The sequence below is a fragment of the Athene noctua genome, chromosome 8 (genome assembly GCF_965140245.1).
Source record: "Athene noctua chromosome 8, bAthNoc1.hap1.1, whole genome shotgun sequence".
Classification (NCBI taxonomy): Eukaryota; Metazoa; Chordata; class Aves; order Strigiformes; family Strigidae; genus Athene; species Athene noctua.
In genome coordinates, this window is record NC_134044.1 from 17,753,387 (window position 1) to 17,775,983 (window position 22,597).

Below are 22,597 nucleotides of genomic sequence, written 5' to 3' on the forward strand. Positions count from 1 at the left end.
TGCTCAGTACATGGTGTCTCCTTAGCAGAGAAAAAGTATTAGGGTCTGGCAACCACCCGGGATAACTGAGAGGATGCCCATGCAGTAAAATATAACACACCAAAAGCAGAGTCCATTATTTGGTGTAGAGAAACCTGAGTGAAATCGTTTCCAGATTGAATTAAAACTTTTTTATTTAACCAATAGAAAATTAATTACTGAAATATTTGTGGATATTGTTAAAAGGAAAAATGCGGAAGAAAATTAAAATCTTCTGCAAAGATTGTGGTTTTGTTTGAAAAGCCAGAGATTTTATTCTTAAAATGTTGTGGGAAAAAAATAACAAATTGTTGGAACTAATTGCCACAGTTTCTAGGCTGGACTTCTGAAATCTTCACTTTTTCCCCTCAGAGCTGTTACTTGGACAATTTTAGGCAAAAGAAAGAATTAAATTACGTTAGGTGGAGAACACCTCCACCATCCTAACTTCTTTTCCAGCCTTGCTGCAGGAAAGTGCAAATCCATTCTTTTCAGATTAATGATTGATCTTCACTCTAAATCCCCACTCCAATATTAATAACCTCTCAGAAAACAATTAAAATGGATATATTGTTTGAGTGTGTGCTCAGGGAGCAAGAGAAGAGGATAAATCTTCTATGAGCACAAAAACCTCTATCACACTTTGAGGCCTGCTGATGCCTGCAGTGACATACAAAGGTTATTTACTGTAACATATGCATCTCCCCATGCTACCGCAAACACACGCCTGAAGCAGTGAAAGGGAAGAAGAGAGTGCTCAGCAGCACAGCGGAAGATTGGATGGTCCATCTCACCTTCTAACAAAAATTCCTCCATCAGTGAGACTGAAAGAGTTGACCTTTTCCTCCAACAGACAGAAGATGTTGCAGGAGGAATAACTTCCAATCTGACATTCCCAGCAAGTGCAGAGCACCAGACACCCCAGGCAGGTCCTTTACTTGGAAATTATTTTAACGTACAGAGATTCCTGATGTGCTGAGGGCTTTATGATGAACCATGGAGCCCATGTAATCTGGGGTTTCTTATTAGTCCAGTCTCCCTGAGATCTGAGAATTTTGTAGCTAATGCCTCTACTTTCTTCACGAATCACAAGGAGAGAAGTGTCTTTTGGGCCAACTGTCCTGGACTGTCCTGTCTCCACACTGCTCAAGGTTAGGGCTCTCTGTAGCAGACTAGTTGCATCGGCACTATCCAGTCCCTGGTTTAGACCTCCCCTACATCCTAAGCAATGCTGTGGGGCTGAGGACTATCGCTACTCTCCTGCCTTTGTCCAGTCCCAAGTGAAATAATGAGAAGTTTGTGTGGCTGCTTGCCAACAGGGTGTTTTTACAGCGTAACAATGAGAAAGCATACTGTCTGCCCTGGTAAGAGTGCATGTGGAGATATTTAAGGGTGCAGACTTTTCTTAGAGGACCACCTCTGGCACAGTGGAAAAAAAACCCCAAGAGAGTCATGGCCCTAGTGTCTGCCTAGAGGTGAAGAGGAGAACTATCCTCCTTTGGAGAGCACTAACCAGCTTTCCTAAATGAAAGCAAACAGCAGGTTTTGAAAACTCACACTGTAATTTTGCAATGCATGACTGGCTGCATGCAGTCATCCAAGGTGATTGCTTTATGCAAAAGCAGAGCTTGTTCCTAGAGAATTTAAACAATCACAGTCAGATTTCCTTGATGAAAGACACCCAAGTGAGTAACAACCTTATTCAAAGAGAAAACATGGCATGTTTGGGTACCTGGGCTCTCAAGAAGACAAGAAGTAATCAAGAACACACCTGAAAATGATCTGAAATTAGCCAATGTTTATCCTTCTACACAAAGGAAGAATTTCAAATTCAAAAACACAGGCATAACCTACATTTACAAACCAGTACCACATCTAGGCAAAACCTAAATGTGGATGTTGAAGATCATTTAAGGAATGGGATTCTCCGCTTTCAAGAGACTGAGAGATTTACTCTATATCCTTATTGGGCCATACATATCGCATCATGTCATGGTGATTAGCATGTTGATTAAAATCTTTAATTCCACTGGATTTAAAAGGTTAATTTGAGAGCCAGTCAGACAAGAGCCCAAGGCTGGAGCTGATCACAAGCACAGAACAGCATGCTGCGACTGCAGCACTGGTATCTGCTGCCCTGGTTCTTGCAGGTAAAATCATCTAGCCAAGATAGGTAAACAAAGGCATGTGTCAGGTTAGCCAGCAAAATCTTTCATGGTAATGGCTCCACGCTCATCATGAGAAAGAAGAGAAAACCTACTCTGTCTTTCCTGTACTATATATTTAACATTTGCAAGAGAAAAATCTTGCTGTTCTTGAGCAAAATGTTTAATGTTTCATGGTTTTGGAAATGGCTTAAATTCCCTCCTGAATTTTTCATGCCCATACACAATTTAGCCTTTATCAAAAAAATCCTCTTCAATTATGTACTCTGCAGAAATTCTTTGGAAGGATTCTAGCTGGTTTTTTTCCCTCCTTTTTTGTTTATTGTTTTTCAGCTTGGTAAGATCTGCATAAAACATCCTTACTTGGATATGCCCACTGAAGTTATCTGGACTTTGCCACTTGTATTACTCACAGAAGATTAACTCCACTTTCTTTCCTTCTCTCTCTCTCCATGCCTTTATTTTAATTGATGGGAATGGGAAAAGAGAAGAACACTGGGGAAGGGCTAAAAGGCTGTAAACTCTTGGACAGACCCTACTTTTTTTCCCTGATACACAATAGGGAGCAGTAAATCTGCAGCAGCGGGGCCACCGTGAACGAAACACGGCAGGCGGGCAGCCTCTGGGCAGCAAAGCCTGCAGAAAGCATGCTGTCCCCAGTGCAGGAGATGTGGCAGGAAAATGAGCATAATTAGAGCACTGCCAATGTGCCAGCTATTCTTGGAGGCAGAACAGCCCTTCAGGAGCTATTGCAGGAGAGTGATGTGAGGACAGCCCTCGGACCACTCTAACCCATGTCACAGGCATCCCCAGGAATATGAAGCCATCCTCCCATGTTCTGTCCTGTCGAGCAGCTCAGGCTAAAGATACCATCTCTCTGCTGCTTTTGTTCTCTGAACACCTTCATTTTGCTGAGCATACATCCCCTAAGGTTCCAGGAATATTAACATAAGCCACATACAAAAATACTATTTTAAAGAAGTGATTCCCATAGTTCTCCAAAAGTAGGAGATGCATCTTAAAAAAGCTTCCCTAATATACTGGAACAGGACTGGTATTATCTCTTCATGAAAGGAACCCAACTTACAGGCTTCTAAATTCATTGGTAAGTAGTTTAGACTTCCTTTTATACTGTAAGATTTCCTTCCCATAAGACGCAAGATATATTGCCTCAAGGGAAAATCAGCTTTATGAAGAGGAAGCTATGTGTGCCAGAATTGTTCTCTTCCATTATTTGCAACATCCTTTCTCCCTCCCATTGTTTTAATAGAGTTGGTCACCAAAGGAACCTGCAGCAAAACCACCAATACCCTCAGCAGAGCATCTACCTGCCAAGAGCCCCAAACAACATCAGCTCTTCTGCAGAGCCTTCTCGGGGTCCAGAAAACATGTTTTCTGTGCATGACCCATATGCAGTTCTGATAGAAACATGACTGCTAATAGACTTACTTCCTGATGTTCCCACCATAACAACATTTGAGGAATGGCTGGCTCGCCAGTAATCTCTTACCTACGCATATTTTTGTAGAACTTCATGGAATAGAAGGATGAAGAAGGAAAAAAGAGAGAGAGAAAACACATTCAGTAGCGACTAATGGTACACAAAGTTTAAAAAAACCCTAAAAAATCCAGTGTCTGGTGTTCCTATATGTGATCTAGAGAAATGTTCCCCTTGTGTATGCACATGCTCGCATGTAGCACAGACTCAGTTACATGCTTAAAGTTAAGTGCATGCTTAAATGTTTCATCCCCCAGGCCTTCAGAAAGCATGTCTCAAGTTAGGCATTTGTTGAAATGCTTTGCTGAGCAAAAGGATCAGTGTACGTACTTTCCCCACAGATTCTGCTGAAACGAGGCTGAATGGTTGCAGTGGGACCTCTCAGGAGATCCCCAATCCTTCCTCAAAGAATTCATTTGCTAGGATTTCCCTCTTGCACATTCAGCTTTGGGGAATCCACATAGGAAGTTGGGACCAGCACATTTGCAGCATTAGAAATTACAGTATTACCAGGGGTAGCTAATATAACCACAAATCCCTCCCATTGATCCAGATCACGCTCCCCACCAGGGCCACTGACATCTCTTCAATTTCTTTTAAAATCTCCTCTAAACTGTATAGTCTCCCCAGATTTAAGCAGAAGGAAATCCAGGGTTCCCTCAAATCAGAAACTACTTGATTTGGGACAAAAGGAATCTGCTGCCAGGAGGACTGGAGTAGATAATAATAAGCAAATATTCCCACTGATTCTGCAGTCTCTCCCTGAAGTGAAATGATCAAGAGGATTCATTTTTGAGTATGCACAGTTTTAATGTGAAAAAAACCAACTTGCATCTTAGCTTTTAAGCAAAGACCAGATGGAAAGTCTATCATTAGAAATGCCAAAGGGAGAATACACTCAAAGTTCGCTCCAGGATGGAAAGGTCATTTCTAGTCATCCTTGTTTTAAATGTCCTCAGAAGCACTCAAGCTTTTTGTAATAAGATGGTTTTCTTTCAGTTTATCAACTTGATTTCCTCCAAAATAAAAAAAAAACAACAACTCCAAACCAAAACAAAAATCACCAAACAATACAAGACAGAAACTTTAAAGGCAGGCGCCAGCTCTCTTTTTTTCCTCTCTAGAGCAAAAGAGTCATTAAATTTTTAATGAATTATTGTTTAGATGACAAGAAAGGCCACAAAGATGATCTGTTGATTCCACCCAGGGGTGTTTACTTAGAGCTTCACAGGGAGATTTGTGAGAAGACAGGCAACAGACAACGTGTCAATAAAGTCTGAGAAGCAACACTTCGCTTATCAGGTACCAATGTCAATGAAGAACATGTCAAGCTGATGGGAAATGGATCAGGTTTCAACACTGTGATCAAAGCAATGTCCCAAAACCGCAGCATAGATCATATGCCAGCTGAGTGATACAAATCCACCAGTCCATTTGCATCGTAACTATCATGCTACCGGTCATAAGATCTGAGAAGCTCACTAAGGACCTCCTTAGGGCTAAAGGTGCCTTCTAACTGTAGTAGCTCACACATAATGACTAGGAGGTGGCAAAATTGTGATCGGTGATTTTCCCTGGAGTTACTAGGGTGACCTAAAGATAACGCACTGCTTACAGCTTTACTCCACTTGCTAACTCACATGAGAGCTACAAACACTCAGCTTCAACTGAGATTTCATCAGTCCCTAGTCTCCACCTGCCAACTAACTGTGAAACAAACTCCCTCCCCATTAAGATAAGCCCACAGCTGAAGTACAATATGTGAATAAGCCTGCTGGGACACAGCTTCCAGACCCCAACAGGAAAATACTTAAACAGAGACAGAAAACTCCATTCTCTCATTTTCCCAAAAAATATTTAAAAGCACATAGATATGGTGATATAAATTTGGCATTTTCACAGTAAACACATCTGTGTCCTGATGCAGATTATTCCCAGCAAAAACTGGAGCTACTGGCTAAAGCTGAAAGTTTTTTCCTTGCAGTGTGTGCCTCTTCTCAGTTCTACTGGGCCAGCCCTGACAAAAAGGATCTGGATTCAGGTCTTTGTTGTGCATAAATAAAACTTATTTTCAAGTTCCAGACAGCTGCATTTACATAAATCCACTCAGAGGAGCCACCACTGACTTAACTTAGCAGCAAACGGGCTGCACAAGTGTCATAGGAAAACGTGACCTGCAGGACAGCTGAATGAGGCACAACCATACAAAACCAAGATTTTGTTCTCAAACACCATGCTAAAACATTGGGATCAGCAAACAAATGCTTTGTTGTTTCTTGGCCACTTGCAAATGTTCTTTATTCCATAGGAAATAATTACCAAACAAGCACAGACTCCTCTCCAAGCTCTCTTCAGAAATAATCTTTTCAAAACACACCCTCATATTCATTGTTTACCATTTGCAATAGAGAAGAATGAAAAACAAGAAGGTAAGAAGTGTGAGACAATAAAACCTTCCCTAGTCACCACAAATAGAAAAATGATTAGTCAAGTCTATTGGAAGGCAGCGAATGTCTAAGTAGCCAAAAGATTTCACAATTAAATGCTAATACAGATAAGATGCATCCTCCTGATGCCTCATGAGTTTTCCAGCTCCTCTCATTACTCTGGGCATAACGGAGCCAGCACTGCTACAAGAGAAAGCTCAGATTTCAGCTCCATCCCAGACACTGACTGACCAAATACCCAGAACCTTCATCACTGCTCTTGGATCATGGGAAAAACAAACAAACAAACAAACAAACAAGAAAAGGGGAGTTTGAGTCCTAAGTACAGAACCACATTTGCTGGACAGGTTTGTTAGAAAAAACAATCTCTGGACTTTCTGTAAACTAAGCATATTTGGTCAGGTACTTGGAGATCAAATAGACAGGGAGCCTCACAATCCCCTTCCTGCAGCCTCACGTTTATGGTGACAACTGCACTTTCCACCGATGAAAAGTGACCTTTAGGCCGTGACATTTAGGCACAAGATTTTCCAACTTGTGTTACCTCCGCCTCCAGTTTCACAGGTGGAATTCATAACACTTTAACGTTTCAATAGTTGGCGATGTCCATCAAGCACAAGCCTGTGCCTTACCCAACAGATTCTTAAAATGGAATATTCCCGCCCCAGAGACCATGCCGTGCTGGATAGTCAACTTACACGAGCTATTGGACGTGCCATATCTCCTGGGAAAATCAACTTGCCAAGCAAAAGCTCATCTCTCAGAATAGTTACCCTACTACCTTATTTCTCTTTTATGTTTCCCTACCCCAGTTACACAACACATTCTCACTGGGGCAAAAGTGATCATTAGGAAGAGCACTTTTGACAGATACAAACAGGCAGCGCTAAATGTGCACCAGAAACAGGTAGGTCAGTGGTCTTCCCACGTGAGAAGGCATAACAAGGCAAATAGATCTTCCATTAGCTTGTCTCAGTAATATCTCTGGAAAGCACCATATACTCAATAGTGGAAACATGGTGGTTCAGCAATTATTTGTTTAAAAAGTCCAATTCTGATTGTAGGGGAAAGAGCTCAGCTGTGATCACACATCACATCTCATCTCAGATTAGCTGCTAAATTTAAAAGTATTTTCTGTCTGGCCAACAAGAGTGATTTACTGACATGGAGAAATGTTTTAAATATCAAGAGTTTTCAGGCTCAGGCAAACCACTCGTTCCTGCAACTCTCTAAAAGACTCTCGTCCCTAATGAGAGAAGTGAACAATTGAATGAAACCTAGAGATCTGGCAGCTGGAGATCCACCAGACCGACCCCCTCCTGCTGCCGCAAGGTCGCTTCTCCCTCTTGAGGCCATATGTCCTGTTTTTACGCACACAGGCCGAGCGCCTGATGCGCCAAGAGAAGTCAGTCGAGTATTCTCATGTTACAAACTCACTGCCTTTTCTGCTGTAGAGAAGGGTTACAGGCTCAAACCCTGCAGGACCACTGTCGGCGGGGATGGGTTAACAAGGAAAATTCAGTTATGAATTTAATCCAAATCTAAGGCATTGAATGGACTTAGCAGAAGATGAGAAATATACTGCAACACTTCATACATTACCCATTATGACTGTGTGGTCTCATGTCCATGTTGATATCAGAGGAGATGCAGACCAGCTGGGATTTTACCCAGGTCACACTTCTTTCATGTGTTGCCTCTTGTCTTTATAAATTCATTTTTGTATAAGACATCTGTGTCAGACCTGAGCTCCCAGTGCAACTTCCTTTCTATACTTGCAGAATGAATTCAGTCAGCCAAGTCCTATTTCTCCTGGGCACCATACAAAGAATTACAAATGGCCCTATTTGCGCCCAGTCAGTAAAAAAAAGTGCTGTCAAAAGCATAGCAGGAAGGAGGAAAGGTCCCAATTAGAAAAGCAAGATCTTCAAGCTAATCTTGGTCCCAGGTCAGTGAGAGGTGTCAACTAGGAACAGCTCATCTATCTGTCAGCTGGGGTCATTCTATGAGCACGTCACCAAGAGGAAAGGTGGCACCTCAAGATACCAATTACAAGTTTCTAGACCCAAGCTGTGCTTCAGCCTCCTCTGCCCCTTGTGCCTTCATCTCTAACATGACAGGAAGGTAAGCCTGAGCAACAGGAATTCAGTTTTCAAGGAGTCTAATTGTACTGCAGCTTAACAACCAATTAACAGTTTTGCAGAAGTTGCACACTCTGCCGGGAGGCTGCCTGGCTGTGCTGAGGAAGTGCATGGTGTTGACTTCCCAAACTGAGTCACCATTGTAAGTCCTGGGGTGGTATTTATAGAGCTGGGGGAAAATTTCCAGGAAACATCACTTACTGGCACTCACAAAAATAGCAAGGAAACTCTTCAATTACTAAACTTTTAAGGAAGAAAGTCTTTCTTCTTTATGACAAGACAGCAAAGAAGCAGCAGCCTCTATGATTTGCTTGGAAGCAGTTACAATTAATATTGTTCCTTATCTCACTTTTCCCTGACAGTAGTAGATGTTGCTTTTAAGCTATTAATTCTGTAGAGCTGCAAGATGTTTTTTATTTCTCCTCTCTTCTCTACTGATTATCTGCAGGATAAGATGCTGAAGTCAGCCTTGACTCTGAAGATTTAGCAATTCTCTCCTAGAACAGGTGTGCAATACCACTCATAGGCTGAACCCAAGCCCATGCATGCAGAGACTTGAGCTAACCCAGGTACTAACAACAGTTCAACCACAGCAGCCTAAGGTCAGTCTGAACCCTTTCCCCAACTGTCCAGGATCCAGTTAGGGGAATGGTTGAAGTCTTCATCAAACCACACAAATCTGCAGGTAAACCTGTTATTGGAAGTCAAGCTATCCCATGTAGAGGTGAGCTGATCCCTCTGCACAACCTAGACATGCCCTAGGATCAAAAAACAGACAAAAGCAGAGGAAAGGCACAGATTAGTAGCTGAATCGGTCACCTAAAAGGGTCTTTTCCTCTCCACATACACAACAGTTTGTTTATGTATTCTCAGATTCAGGGACTAACCCAGGCTTTTAGAAACATTTTGTCCCTGCAATAATCGTAAGGATGCAACTGCAAATCTGTGGGAGGCGTAACCATCTTAGAGCATTCATCTTTCCATTAAAGGCACATGGATTTATGCTCTCGTTTAGTGAGCATGGGCAGACTATCCCAGACATGATCCCCTTCCCCTGAGCTGCCAGCATACCCCATCAGGAAGGACGTAGACAGAAGTGCAACTTTCTGGAATAAAAAAAGTCTTTTAAAAGCACAAGATATGATTACACCACCTCGTCCCCATCTCGGACACAAAGTGCAAATGCCTAATGTTATTACTATGACTTCCAGATTGTCCCCACCAGTACCCTCCCCTGTTAGTCTTGAGGCAAACAACGGCCAAAAAGTCTTTGAGAAGGCCTCAGAGGTGTTCCCTGACATGTCTTACACAAATCCCTAACTTGGAAGAGGACAGAAATCCAGAGTAATGAGGGGAAGGCTGCTGGCATGAACTCGACCGGTATCTGCCCCATTTGAGCTCTCAGCTGAGCTGTCCCGGCATGGCTGCTGGGAGGGCACATCGAGTCCAGCTCTCTGCCAAGCTGTCAGCACAGCACACAGTCCGTGACACTCATGGGACATGACACCCCATGCAATGCAACAGAGACCCAACAAACTTGTTTTGCATGCCACCGTGGCGTTGGCAGATACAGCAACGTGCTTTGGCTAGCACTGACATGGGAAGCATTCAAAGCACTTGCACAGAGATAAGAGGCTCCCCTCACCTCCTGCCTGAGACACGCTGACCTCTCCCCCTCCCTTCTCCCTAGCATTGTTAAAGATAATACAAAAATCTGCCACTTATTTTTATAAATGTCTCTGTTTCAGAGGTTTTTCCCCTTCCTTGTTTTTCTGAGGCCAATTAAAAATAAAAGTTTACCAGGAAGACGACAAGAAAAAAAGCGTCTGATATCACTGGATCCAGCCTATAAGGATCCCACACATAAAAGAATTATGTCCCTGAGCACTTTCCAACAGACTTTCAGAAAATTTCATCTTTCTACTTCCCTGGCTGGATAGTCTGTTTGAGTAATTTTCTCTTTCTCCTGGGGCTGGTTGCTAAGAGACGTGCTATTACTTCTCCCTCTCTTATGACCCGATTACTGTGATCAGCAAAGACAGCGTGCAGACAACAGCCTGACACGGCTCATACAAGAACATCGGGCTCGTTACAAAATGATGGACTGTATTAACACTCCACAGCCCCTTCGCTCACTGTGGCCTTTGCAGAGTCTCCTGGCACAACTGGGGGCTTTTACTTCCCCGGCTTCTGAAGTGCGCGTTCAAACATTTTAAATCACAGGACTGGGAAGGGAGAAGAATGGACTTTTACCTCCTGTGTTTCACTGCCTGGCAGCCAGAATGGTGTTAATGGATCATCGTTGAGAAACCCTTCTTTCCTTATCCTTCCCGAGAAGCAGCCCGGGAACTACGATTATCCCTTTTTGTTCTCCTGCAAAAAACTCCGCAAATACATAATGCGCGTCAGGTTAGCACGTTCCCTTGAAGAGTTTGATGGCACATTGTAAAGCTGATCTTCACATTGCAGGGGCCAAGAGATGACCTGGTCCTGCAGACAGCAGAGCTGGATTCCTCTGGACAAGGAAAGCAGCTGGAAATGCACCGAACTGCAGGTGCATGGTGGTCCCAAGGAAGCCACTGTGATACCCAACATGCTCCCAATATGTGCTGGAACAGCCACAGCTTGCTACTGGGTCCTTAGCAGAAGAGCCCTCGGTGAGGGGGCCAGTGGGAGAGATGGGAAACTTGGAGCTCAGATTGTGAGCTTGCACTGAGGGGTACATTGGGCAAAAAGTTAAGGAAAGTCAATTTTGTTGGTGTTGTTACCAAAGAACAGGTCTGCTGCCAGCTGGTATGGCTCAGGATGGGGTCACCAACCTCAGAGACCATCAGTCTCCACTTAAACACTCATCACGTTCACTTTTTATACCATAACTTTCAAACTTCTATAATTTCTTATATTAAACCTACCTTTGAAAAATTGTGTTTACTAGTACTGTGTTAGTACAGTTTTCCTACTCTTGAGGGCCCCCTCTCCTCCCACCAGCTTGCTCAGGGGCAGCTCCCATGTCAGGACCCTTGGGTAGAATGAGGGTCTCTGACAGGTAGCCAGGCTGTACAAAGGCCAATGTCATTGCAGAATATCTAGAAAAGCCAGTTGCTAAATGTTTCCCTATGAATCTTGAAACAGGTAGCCCAGATGAACAGGTCCCTCCTCTAATTCCTCATCTCGATGGCGTTTCCCATAAACTCAGTGCTTCACAAAAGAAATGTTATCTCTCACATCAGTGTGATTTCTACCAACCAGCCCTTCATGCTGGGCTTTGCATTAAGGTTTGGTCATGTCTAGACTAAACCAAAGCCTTTCCTTAGTCATTGTCATCACAGGAATTAAGAGTTGGAAAAGACCTGTGAGACTTTTGCACTTCACAGCTACTCAAACAGTTTGGGTAAATCCCCAGCCAAGATCCCAGAACACATTTGTATGTTCTTCCGTGGCTACAACTTTTCAGCATGCGTGCTAGTTAAAAAAGACGACAGAAGGGGATTTTTTAGATAGGGATGTCTGCTTATTAGGAACTAGACCTGATCCCTGCTCATCCCCTTTTGCATAACCACCTTCCCCAGGACAGCCAGAGCCACAGGACTCTTAGTCCTACTCATGGACACTCTTGCACCCAGTCCATCTGAACACACTTTGCTTAGCAACAAGCATTCTGGGCCTTGTATATTTAGTCCAAATTGTAATTGTGCTGTATTCCCTGCCAGAAATGCCTGCTCCTTGGCCACAAGTACAGCTTCTGTGGCTTCAAGACTTGCTCATTCATTCTTCTAACCTTTTATTAGACCAACCTGTAATATAATCCAATAGACATTTATTGGTTGCTCTAACTTAGCAGTACTCTGTCTGGCAGAGTGAAAAAGCTTTAGGCAGAGAAAAGGAAAAATATACATACAATCCTTTATTATAACAGTTTTCAGGGCATAGAAGAGCTGCACTGTGTGAACATGGACAAAAAAAATATTACTCGACTGTTAACTGTCATATAACAATTGTTATTATTTAAGAGACTAGCATCTGGAGGATGTTATATTTCAGATTAAAATAAAAGGGACAAGTGCTGCCTGCTTGAATTCAAGTTATTTCTGCATTAACATTGCTCTCTCGCTTTGATTGGGCACCACAGCCCTTTAAAACTATATAGAGGACAAACATTATCTTTTTAAAAGTAGGTTTGATATAGTCGATGACAGATGTTTGCAATTTGAGTTATAAAAAGATGGCTTCTTTCCATTCCAGTGCATGTCAGAACTGTCTTTTTTTCTCTTTTTCCCTTCCCTTTTTGCCCTTTTTCTTTATTCTACCCAAACTATTGTGGTTCACAGAACAGGCCACTGCAAAGATGAATCACTATTCAATGTTTGAAATAATGAAGTGGAAAAATTAAATATAGTATCTTGTAAGAACAGACAGACAGGAGGAAAAGAAAATGAGAAAAAAAAAATTTGGCATGGCAGAAAAAATTAAAAATCTACCTGCTGAGGAGTGTAATGTTTGCTTTATGATACCAAATAACAGAAAATATAAGCTCACTCACCAGAATGAAAAACAAGGCTAGGCACTACTTCAAGCAGTTCCCAAATAAGAGGCAATGTGTTCCAGAGCCTGTGAAAGTTTAATATTTGTAATTCTAACAAAACACAGTCAGAATTGTTAATAAAACCTGGTGGCTTGACTTGACATTTTGTGAACTACGGGTAAGTATACTGGCTCAATAATAGTTTTTATGCACCTGTTTTATGTTGCATTTTTCCCCATGCCATTATCTGAGGTGGTATTTCAGAAAAGAAAATGCTCATCCTGAGAGCAAAGCCAAGAGCAGAGACCTATGTATTTGTCTCTCACAAAAAAAAACAGATGCAGACACTGTTATCCAGCACAAGCAGTAACAACTTTTGGATGACTGCAATCAAAACAGAAGGACCCACCCAGTGCCAGTTTATTTACACTGGTGAGAATCACAAGTCCTGATACTGGTCACTGTGATGTGGACAACTGGGCAAAACTCCATCTCTCCATAATGCAAAAGCTACCAAGGAGAGGGATGCTGCCCAGGCACAAAGGCACCAGCTTGGTCTCACGCCTCTTCAGCACAGCTCAGCTTGCTCGGGGCAGTTCAAATCCGCTATTAAACAAACGAGAACCACCACTCGTTTCCAACTGGTTTCACTTGGTTCTTAACCAACAGGGAAGAGGATGTCATTAGAGAGAAATCAATGGAGACTTCCGAAAGGCTGCTCCGAACTGGTTCACAGCTACCCCTTAATGAGGGACCCCTGCCTTCCCGCTTGTTCTGAGGGGTTCGGGGGCTTGCTCTGTGCTTTAAATGCTCTTGTGTAGAAGGTAGCAAAGCCACCACAAAGAGGCCTGGAGCTTCAAGTTCATTTTCACGGGCTGTATTTTGTAAGAGCCTGTGGATGATGCAGTTCTGACACTAATGAATAAAGTATTGTTTCATCTGCTCCATTTCGTTCAGCTCATGAAATACATGGAAAAACAAGAGGACTTTAAAAGTTTATAATATGCACTTTAAAAAAGCTTTCTCTAAAAAGCAAGCACTAACACGGGGGCTGTGCTCAGGCACAGTCAGGATGATTTGCAACAGTAAGGTTACCTCTTTATCCCCAGCACATTTTTCATCTTTGCGAGCTCAGTCCCGAGAGGGATAGGACCATAGCATCCCCTGCAATGATGGGACCAGAAAAGGGTTAGTGGACTTCTCAGCCTACTTTTTTGTCCCATCACTGAGACACTGCCTCCCCACCAGAGCATCAATGATTTTTTCAGCTGGTGGCAGAGATGAGGAGTGAAGCAGGAGGCAGAGACCAGAAGATCCCACTGGAAAAACTCTGGTACTCACAGGACTCAATTCAGCATCAAACTGACCAAGTAACACTGTATTCTCACGCCTCATCTGGACTGCAGCAACGGTCCATGTGTGTAACTTGCAACACGTGCAAGACAGTGAGCCTCTGCTTCCACCACGATGAAAGACTAAATTGCATTATCTCATGTTATTGATGGACAAGGCACGCACACACCACCACCGGAGTGTGGCTGGACAGTTTGCTGCTCCTGCACCCCAGCCTCCTTCCACTGATGAGCACAGAACAACAGAAGCTCATGAGATGCACCAAGGAGCAGGTATGTCACCTCTCTACCTCTCAATCAACACAGTCTTCTCACTAGCAAGGACTCCTCTTGCTATGGTGCAGATCCAGCACAGACAACCAGAAAAAAACCCTCAAAACCCGCAGAATCTCCCAAGTCAGCCTGAATTTATTCTTTCAGGGCTCTCATCCAAATAATGAATAGACTCTGGACCTGGTTAGCTTCTATGAACTGTCAAAGACTGCAGAGCAGAGAACAGCATAGCTAAAGCAGAGTGTCTAGTCTAATAAATCCATATTCAACCTTCAAAAATTAGACAAAGCTACAGACAGCAGCTGCTGTAAACAAAACCCACTAGGTATAGCTGGCTATAATATAAAACAAAACCAAAAAAACCCAACAGCCTGACAGTTCATGCTCCCAGTCCCTTAGAGACACAGAATAAAATTTGCCAGTGCTCAAGAGCCTCCACACACATGAAGAGTAGGAGTGCAGGGAGAGTCAAGCCCTGGGAAACCTGGATCAGCTGAGTTCAAGTATACACATTGGTGTCAACCACGTAACCTCACCCTGGAGCTAGTCCTGCTGTTGTGTCTTGTCTCATGAGCTACTTGTCCTGTCCTCCAACCAATGTAAATGGACACAGATGGTTTAAAGAAAATTTTAAAAAGGAAAATCTCAAAGACCTTCACGTGAGTCGTCTTGTTCACCATATCTGAAAGCCACCCAGGGAAAGAAAGAAGAGTTTGCTTTATTTCTCATCCCTTCATTTAGCTTCCATTATTAAACCCATATTAACTGTTTCTACAGGTAGTATATTCACCAACGGTGGCAACTACAAGGAAAATATATCAGCACTAATAAATACTGAATTTAGAGGGACCCAGCAGTATAAAATAAAGTGGATAATTTTGAAAAGCGTGTCCTCAGAGCCTCAGAGGGTGACAGGGAAGCACATCCAAGCACTGTGCAGTCCCGTAAATCAAGCAACTGTCCCAGAGGGATGCTGTCTGCACATCATTTTCTGGCCAGGGTTGGCATTGCGGTATCTCAGTCTGTCTCAGGCAGCTTGAGAAACATGCATGGTCAGATTTATATGAATGAAAGACATTGCAAGAATATGAGGAACTTGGTTTCTTGGGTGTGGAGACAGTCATCTTTGCAGGACCAGGAGACCTACTGGGTGCCAAGCAATGATCTGGGACTTCTCTGTAGGAGAGCATGGACTCGTTCCCTTCCCTGACATGATCAAATCACCCTTTGAGTGACCACACATGACTGGAAAGCCCAACCCTGCAACGCAGCTGGGCTTCTCACCAGCTGTGCTCAACCCACATCAGCACAGTATAGTTTCTCCTGAACTTGCACTGCTTCATGTCTGCAGAGTTTTATTTGGAGGGGAGGGGAAAAGGCAAGGGGAAAAGAGCTTTTGCAGCTATGAAAACAAGCTTGAAACCAAAAGGATCCAAACAAAAAGGCAAATCACACTGTAAACGTTGCCACTCATTGCACTCAAGCCATCCAACAGCCCGAAGACCCCCAGCTCAGGCTCTTCTGAGTGTCTCAGACTGACAACAGATTTTCACACATTTTTGAACTCCTGATTTTGTCCTCAACCCCCAGCGCCACTCCAGCATACCTTGACTGCCCTGTCGGCACTCATTTGGGAGCAGCTGCCAGCTCTCCTCTCTGTGCCATGGAGTGTGCAAGATCGTGCCAGCGCTGCTGCCCCTAACCCCACCACAGCGCACACAAAGCCGGTGGATCAACCATCACCAACCTTGCTCTGTGTCAGACACCTCCTTAGTCTGCCCTAGAGGGTGAGGCCCTATTTTCTGGGACTAGGGAAAAGAGGAGAAAAGGCAATTTGCTTCATGTGCAAGCTATAAATCTTCTCCATCTTCCTGAGCCCAGCATAGATGGGAACAGCTGTGTGGCAGCATTTCCCCAAGGCCCCAGCTCTGTTGAAGATGCTGAAATACCAATTTAAGTGTAAAAGCTGGAGAGCAGGAGAGAAATGAGCTGCAGGGAATGGAGGGAGGGCAATCACAGACATATTTGGGTTGGAAGGGACCTTCAAAGATCATCTAATCCAACCTTCCTGCCATCAGTAGGAACATCTAAATCAGGTTGCTCAAAGCCCCATCCAACCTGACCTTGAGCACTTCCAATAGTGGGGCATCCAATGCTTTTAAAGGAAACAAAATTAATACCATCTCCTTGGAAAAAGGCATTATTTTGCTTAAGAGATTTTTTTTGCTCAGCAAGTACAGAGGACAAGACCTCTTATGCACACTGTTGGACAGGGTCTGCTGAGGAACAGAGGGAGGAGACAGGTAACACCACACAGATGAACACAGAGAAAGGAGCTAAATATAGGAAGTGGACTGTCAGGACCCGTGGCTGAATGATGTCTCATGCATCTCAGGACCCACCTTCCCGCAACATGAAGAGAAGATGCTCTCAAACTTCAAACATATTCAGCTCCATCCAAGGACCACCCTTGGCCCTGGCTGAACTCTTTTAGAGCCAGTGATCAAATATCTGGACATCTAATTTTGATTTCCAGCCTAACTCATTAGCAGCTACACTTCCTCCCCATGCACTCTTGTTTATCTTGTAGAAAACCATCTTCCCCAAGCTCAAACAGATCTTCTCCCTCTGTGGGTTAAATACAGAACTAAGACATTGGGCACCTGTACATCCTGGGGACTATGGTGCTCATGCCTTCCAGGATCAGGCAAGGTTAATCCCCCGTGAGCTGTCACAGTGGGGAACATGAGCACTAAATCCTCCAGAAACCCAGCCCAGACCACAGCATGTGGAAGTCTGGTTTGGTGTTTGCAGGACCTATAAAAACACATCTGTGCCTGCCTCTTTGGCTAGCTGCACAGCAGATACCCATACAGGATAATAATCAGAGCTGTGGTTGTCTTTATTATTATTATTACTACTACTACTGAAGTCATGCCTGGGACCCCCAAATGGATCTCTGTGACAGCAAGACAGGGTCTCTGATTTGATGAATTGATAAATCTAGTTTGAATCAAGTCACAGTGAGTCAGCATGGCAAACAGCAAGGAGGGGGGGCTGGCAGCACTAGGAAAATTGCTCACTTAGCTGGTCTAAACCACATACACCTTGAGTGCTTCAAGTCACATTAAAGGCTGTTGCAATTCCACTTTTTTCAGTCATTTAACCATTTCAAACTTCTTTTCAAGTTCCACTGAGTAGCTTTGAATCAGCACATTCTGGCTGATTTTTGTGTGGATGTTGGGGGAAAAGAAACAAAATCAAAACCAAGGTGAGACCAAGGAAATGCCTTGGTGCAAGGGAGAGGAGGGTAAAGGCAATCCTGCCCTGTGCACACAGGTCCTGCTCCACAGCCTGTCACTCCAGTGTCTTTCCCCCCCACTTTCAATGTGATCAAGAAATAAAACCGCGTGAGCAGACCTGCTATGTGTGAGTGACGTAATAATCAAGAAACACAAGGCCAGAGGCTGCATTTTCCCAAATATTAAAAGCAATGAGCTGAAGAAATTAGCAGGAACAGAATTTACTGGTCTCCCAGAGAGATTCCTGATACCATCCATGCAGCCTTTGGTAGTGGGGAAGTAACACCGGTGACACAGCTGGGACAAGCAAGGCTGTGCCAGGCTGTGATGTGCCCCGTGGCTGCCCTGGGACAGCCCTTCCCTGGAGCGGTGTCACTGCTCACGCTCATCTCCAGCAGAAGGATGCTGCACTACGTGCTACCCGCACACTGAGCAGAAAGCCCATGTGCCTTCAGTGAAGCAGCTCTGGTGAGGCAGGAGGGATGAAAACACACCAGGGTGTGCAAGGGGATTCTGCAGCTCTTCCACCTACAGATTCATGGCTAACCAGATGGGAAAGACCTGTGAGCAACAGAGAACAAATTTAGGCAAAATGACTCACAGTGCCCCTTTATGCAGGGAACCAGTGGGGCATGGAGTCGTCCCCCAGGATGAATTATTGCTGCAAAAACAATGGAGGTCATTGAAAAAACAATTAGGGAGCCTGGAGGAGAGAAGGGAGCAATAGAGAGTGAATGAAGCACGTTGGGCTAAATATTTTCTTACTGTCCTCCTCTTGCCTGCCAGATCCCAGAAGCCTCATGTTCTCAGGGTTATATACGGCTGGGCTAATGGCTTTGCACTGGCTGCTGACACCGACCAGCAGCGTGTCACCTTCTGAAAGTGGATTAGCTTAAGCTGCAGGCATGCTGTCACTTCACTAAGCCAGTGCCTGACCAGGTCTTGGCCAACCCTTAGCTCTTCCAGGCTTGTCAGATAACGATGAGATCTCCAAAAGCCCAGCATCAGACAAGGCAAGGGATTAGCACTGGAAAAGTCCCCTGTGAGCTCCTGATGTCTCCCAGTTTCTAACAGACATGGCAATGCTCAGCTGCTTGTGGGACTGGGTCATCAGGGTTGAACAAGAAATGTCCCCTTCTCGGCCTGGAATGCCTGCTCTGCTCTTAGGGAAAGCTTCTTTCCCCAAACACCAAGAAACAAATAATTTTTTAGAATGTGATAATGTTCTTGTGTCACATATAATTGGATCTACAATCACTAAAGCACTGACAATTAAGACATACTGACATTTTTTTTCACAAAAAAATGGTGGCTGATCAACAACAGATTTCCTAGAGGAAAAAAAAAAAGTGTCATTTTCTATTATTTTAAATTTTAAGAGAATTAGAAAAGTAAGAATTTCCAATTGACTTGAAGGTGACATTTTCATTGCACTTCAGAAATGGATTTTTTTTTGCTTTTTTAATTCCAAATGTCTTTCTCTTCCTCTTACTCGCTAATGTTTTGTTACTGAAGGCAACAGAACAGGTGCATATGACTTCGCTTTTCCCCACCAACACATTTTCTTTTTTCGTTCTGAATTCTCCAAAGTTAGAGTGGCAGAGGAAAAAAACCAAAACACTTGTCAGACTTTTCCAACTTTCCTACAAAATGTCCTTAACTTTAGAGAATCGCTCAAGTGCAAGATTCAATATGCTGCTTTGTTTTTCTTTCTCCTTTCCATTATTCTGTAGTCTTCCTGAAAATGCATATGCTTTCAAAAGATACAGTAGAAAATGGAAAAAAAGATACAGATGACATTTATCTTACTGCATTCCACACAAAAGAGGGAAAAACAGTGATGGAACAAAGTAGAGCATCCAAAAACAAAAATCAAAAGCTGGTTTGGCAATTTTCTTGAATACAACTAAGTTGTTCTTTGGCTGGAGGATGGAGAGGAAGAAAGGGAGGAGTTTTCCACTGATTTTTAACCATAGTAAATCACCAGGAATAGAAAAGTCACTACTCTGCTAAGACAGATACCACTCCCTCCTAAACTCCCTAGCTTCCACGTAGTTTCTGCTGCAGTAAGGTTCCATCATGCTCTCCACTGTCAGACAGGGGCCTCCTGGGTGCTCCAGCTGGCAGGTTTCCAGTTGCAAACCCCAGAGGTGCTCCCAGTCATGCGCTTCCACTGCTGGGAACTCCCTCCTTCCATGTATCCACAAGTCAGGAATCCAGCTCCCACACCCAACAAAGGCTATTGCAATGGTCATGTAAATACCCTCAGAATTATTTCATTAAATTAGTTCATATTCAAAAATGTTCCATAGTAGAGAGAAGAGGATGAAAATAAAACTGAACCAAACCAGCAAGGCTGGAGAGGAAGCACTCCTAGACTCATTCTGCCAAACTCACACCCTACCACCCATTTATACCCATACTCCCATAGCTCAACCCCATGTGTGTAAAGGATTCCCATTGCGCTGGGATGAAAGAACCAACACTGAAAAGGGTTGTTCAAGCTCCTTGGATCAACACATGCCAGAAGAGACCAAACAAGCAAAACCTCTTGAAAAGTACCAGTCTTGGACACAGGACATCTGCTTCCAATTAAAAAAAAGAAAGATCTGTCCCCATGTCCTCCCCCAGCCCTGCAACTCTCAGGAGGATAGCTAGCCAGAGCAAGGGCAAGAGATACCTTCACATTCTTATTGATTTGAATGATCTGAAACAAGGAGGCTCCCACAAACTCATCAACAAAGAGCAAGTCAAGAACAGCTTGTGTTTGCAGTCAATCCCTCTGAATTAGACAGTTATGGTTCCTTCCTAAAAAAATAAATACTTACCATCACCTCCCGGTTGCTTGTATGGGTTGTACTTTGGCTTGGGGGCAACAACAGGGGCAAACTTCTTTGGCGTCTGCTGGGTGGACACTGAGATGCTGGGAGTCCCAAAGGTGTGTGTGGTCTCCATCCTTGCAGTAACGTGACCAACAGGCTCGTTGGTACTCTTGGGTGGCAGCCAGGATGGGTGGGACATGGTTCAGATCTGAGAGGAGAGCTAAAGAGAGACACACTTAAGGAATTTAGGCTAGGGAAATACAGTTGCAAACCTACTACTTTACCAGTTTATAAAATCAAACCTACAAAACCCTTCAACACATTTAACCTGTGCATGCTTACCTTTAAATATATTGGTCCTAATGTATAAGACTTAAGATAAAAGTTTTTATTTCTTTCTCCAGGAGGTAAAAATTACTGATCAGGTCATCACTGGCATGTGCAAAAAGCATTGCTGTTTTCCTTTTCACACTGAAGCAGAGGCAGGCTGATACCCTGGAGAAGCCCATCACCCACACCACCCATTCAGCATAGTAGTGATATATTTACCTTTCCCTGTTAGGCTTTTGTGAATACATTAACGTACAACAGTGCAGGTGCTCTGTGGACAAGTGTACTTGCAGATAGGCAGACACACTTCCAAAATAACACCTTTAGCAGTTTTTCACATGTCATTTAGGATCCCATGTCCCAGTGATTTTCATTCAAACTTTTAATAAAAAGGATATCAAATGCAGCTGATCATTCTTGATGCCTCCATTTCTGAATGTCCAGCTTAAGGTATTTTAAAAGCATGTTAATTCTGAAAAAATGCCAGAATCCCACAACTGCTGACAACCAGGCTCCTTTTAGACATCTCGACTTGTGTAACAGAAAAGAGAGGCAGCCCAAAACATTACTTATTTATGAAAATCTTGGCTTTGGCCTCTTAAAAGCCTACATCACTTTTGAGAACTGGACTCAGATGCTGCTGAAAATGTTGCCCATAAAAAAACCCTGTTTGTTGCAATGAACAAGTGCTTTTCACCACGCACAACCCACACTTGCTGGGTAGCAGTGATGGTCCTACAGTACCATCAAAAGGTCCTACAGAGCTGGATTTGAGATGTGATGAAGAAATTAAGACCCCACACAGACAAAAGTCAATGCTAATTTTGGAGCTCTTGAGCACCCTGTCACTTCTGCCCACGATCTTCTTTGGTGTCAGGATGCCTCAAGTCTACTGAAAACAGCAAGCAGCTGCAACCTGATCAGGGAAGATTTGTTCATGGAAAAGGATCAGTGCAAGAGATAGCACTAGGCCATGGGAGACATTAGCAGACTGACATAGCAGAAAAGCACTTCCATCTGGGAACAACAGGACAAAGCAGAGGGACTGCTGGAATTGCAGAGGTGGTCTCGAACTGCAGCACTGAGCGCAATCTGCCAGGGCTGAGATGCAGGAGAGTTGTAGCTCTGCTGAGTGCAGCAGCAAAGGGCTGTACTAGCTGGTGTGAACAGTTCTGAGCTCAGGGTGGGAAGAGGAAAGGGAACAGACACAGGGTGGCCTCTGGCAGGTTTAGACCCCCTTGGAGTGAAATCATGACCAAAGTCCACAGAGCTACAGCTCTGTGGTCATGGATGCAGCCGTCTATCTGAATGGGTCATGCAGAGGTACTTCTAAAGCTCTAAAGAGGAGTACAGCCCACAGAGCTCATGGATACCACGCACGAATTCAGTCACAGGTTCACTCCTAGCCTATCTGGGCATATCCTTGGCGCCTCACAGCTAAGACTTCCATGCATACATGCTTCTCAGAGAAACAAACAACACTGAGCTCTTCAAGCAGCCCCCAAGATTATAAGGATCATTTAGTCAGGAAAAAAGCATATTCTGATAGCATATTTAAGTCTACCTAGAGAAAACTAAGCTGAAACCACACTTCACTTCCCCTTTCTCCTAATTTGGGCTCACACATCACTAGAAACATCAAGACTAAGCTGTTGGGACATAGGAGCAGACCTATTTTGCCAACTCATCCTGCATCCTACAAGCATCATGGTGGAGCAAATACAGTT

General features: G+C 43.7%; 1 protein-coding gene across 4 annotated transcripts in view; it reads right to left on the reverse strand.

Moving 5' to 3' along the window:
- The window catches only part of LPP (LIM domain containing preferred translocation partner in lipoma), a 331,834-nt gene that overhangs the window by 183,847 nt on the left and 125,390 nt on the right, over positions 1 to 22,597 (reverse strand). For all 4 annotated transcript variants that reach the window (XM_074912516.1, XM_074912519.1, XM_074912517.1 and 1 more), the window contains one exon: positions 20,547 to 20,760. In XM_074912516.1, coding sequence (XP_074768617.1) covers positions 20,547 to 20,739 — 193 coding nt within the window. In that variant the 5' untranslated portion in view covers positions 20,740 to 20,760. The remainder of the gene's footprint in view (positions 1 to 20,546; positions 20,761 to 22,597) is intronic.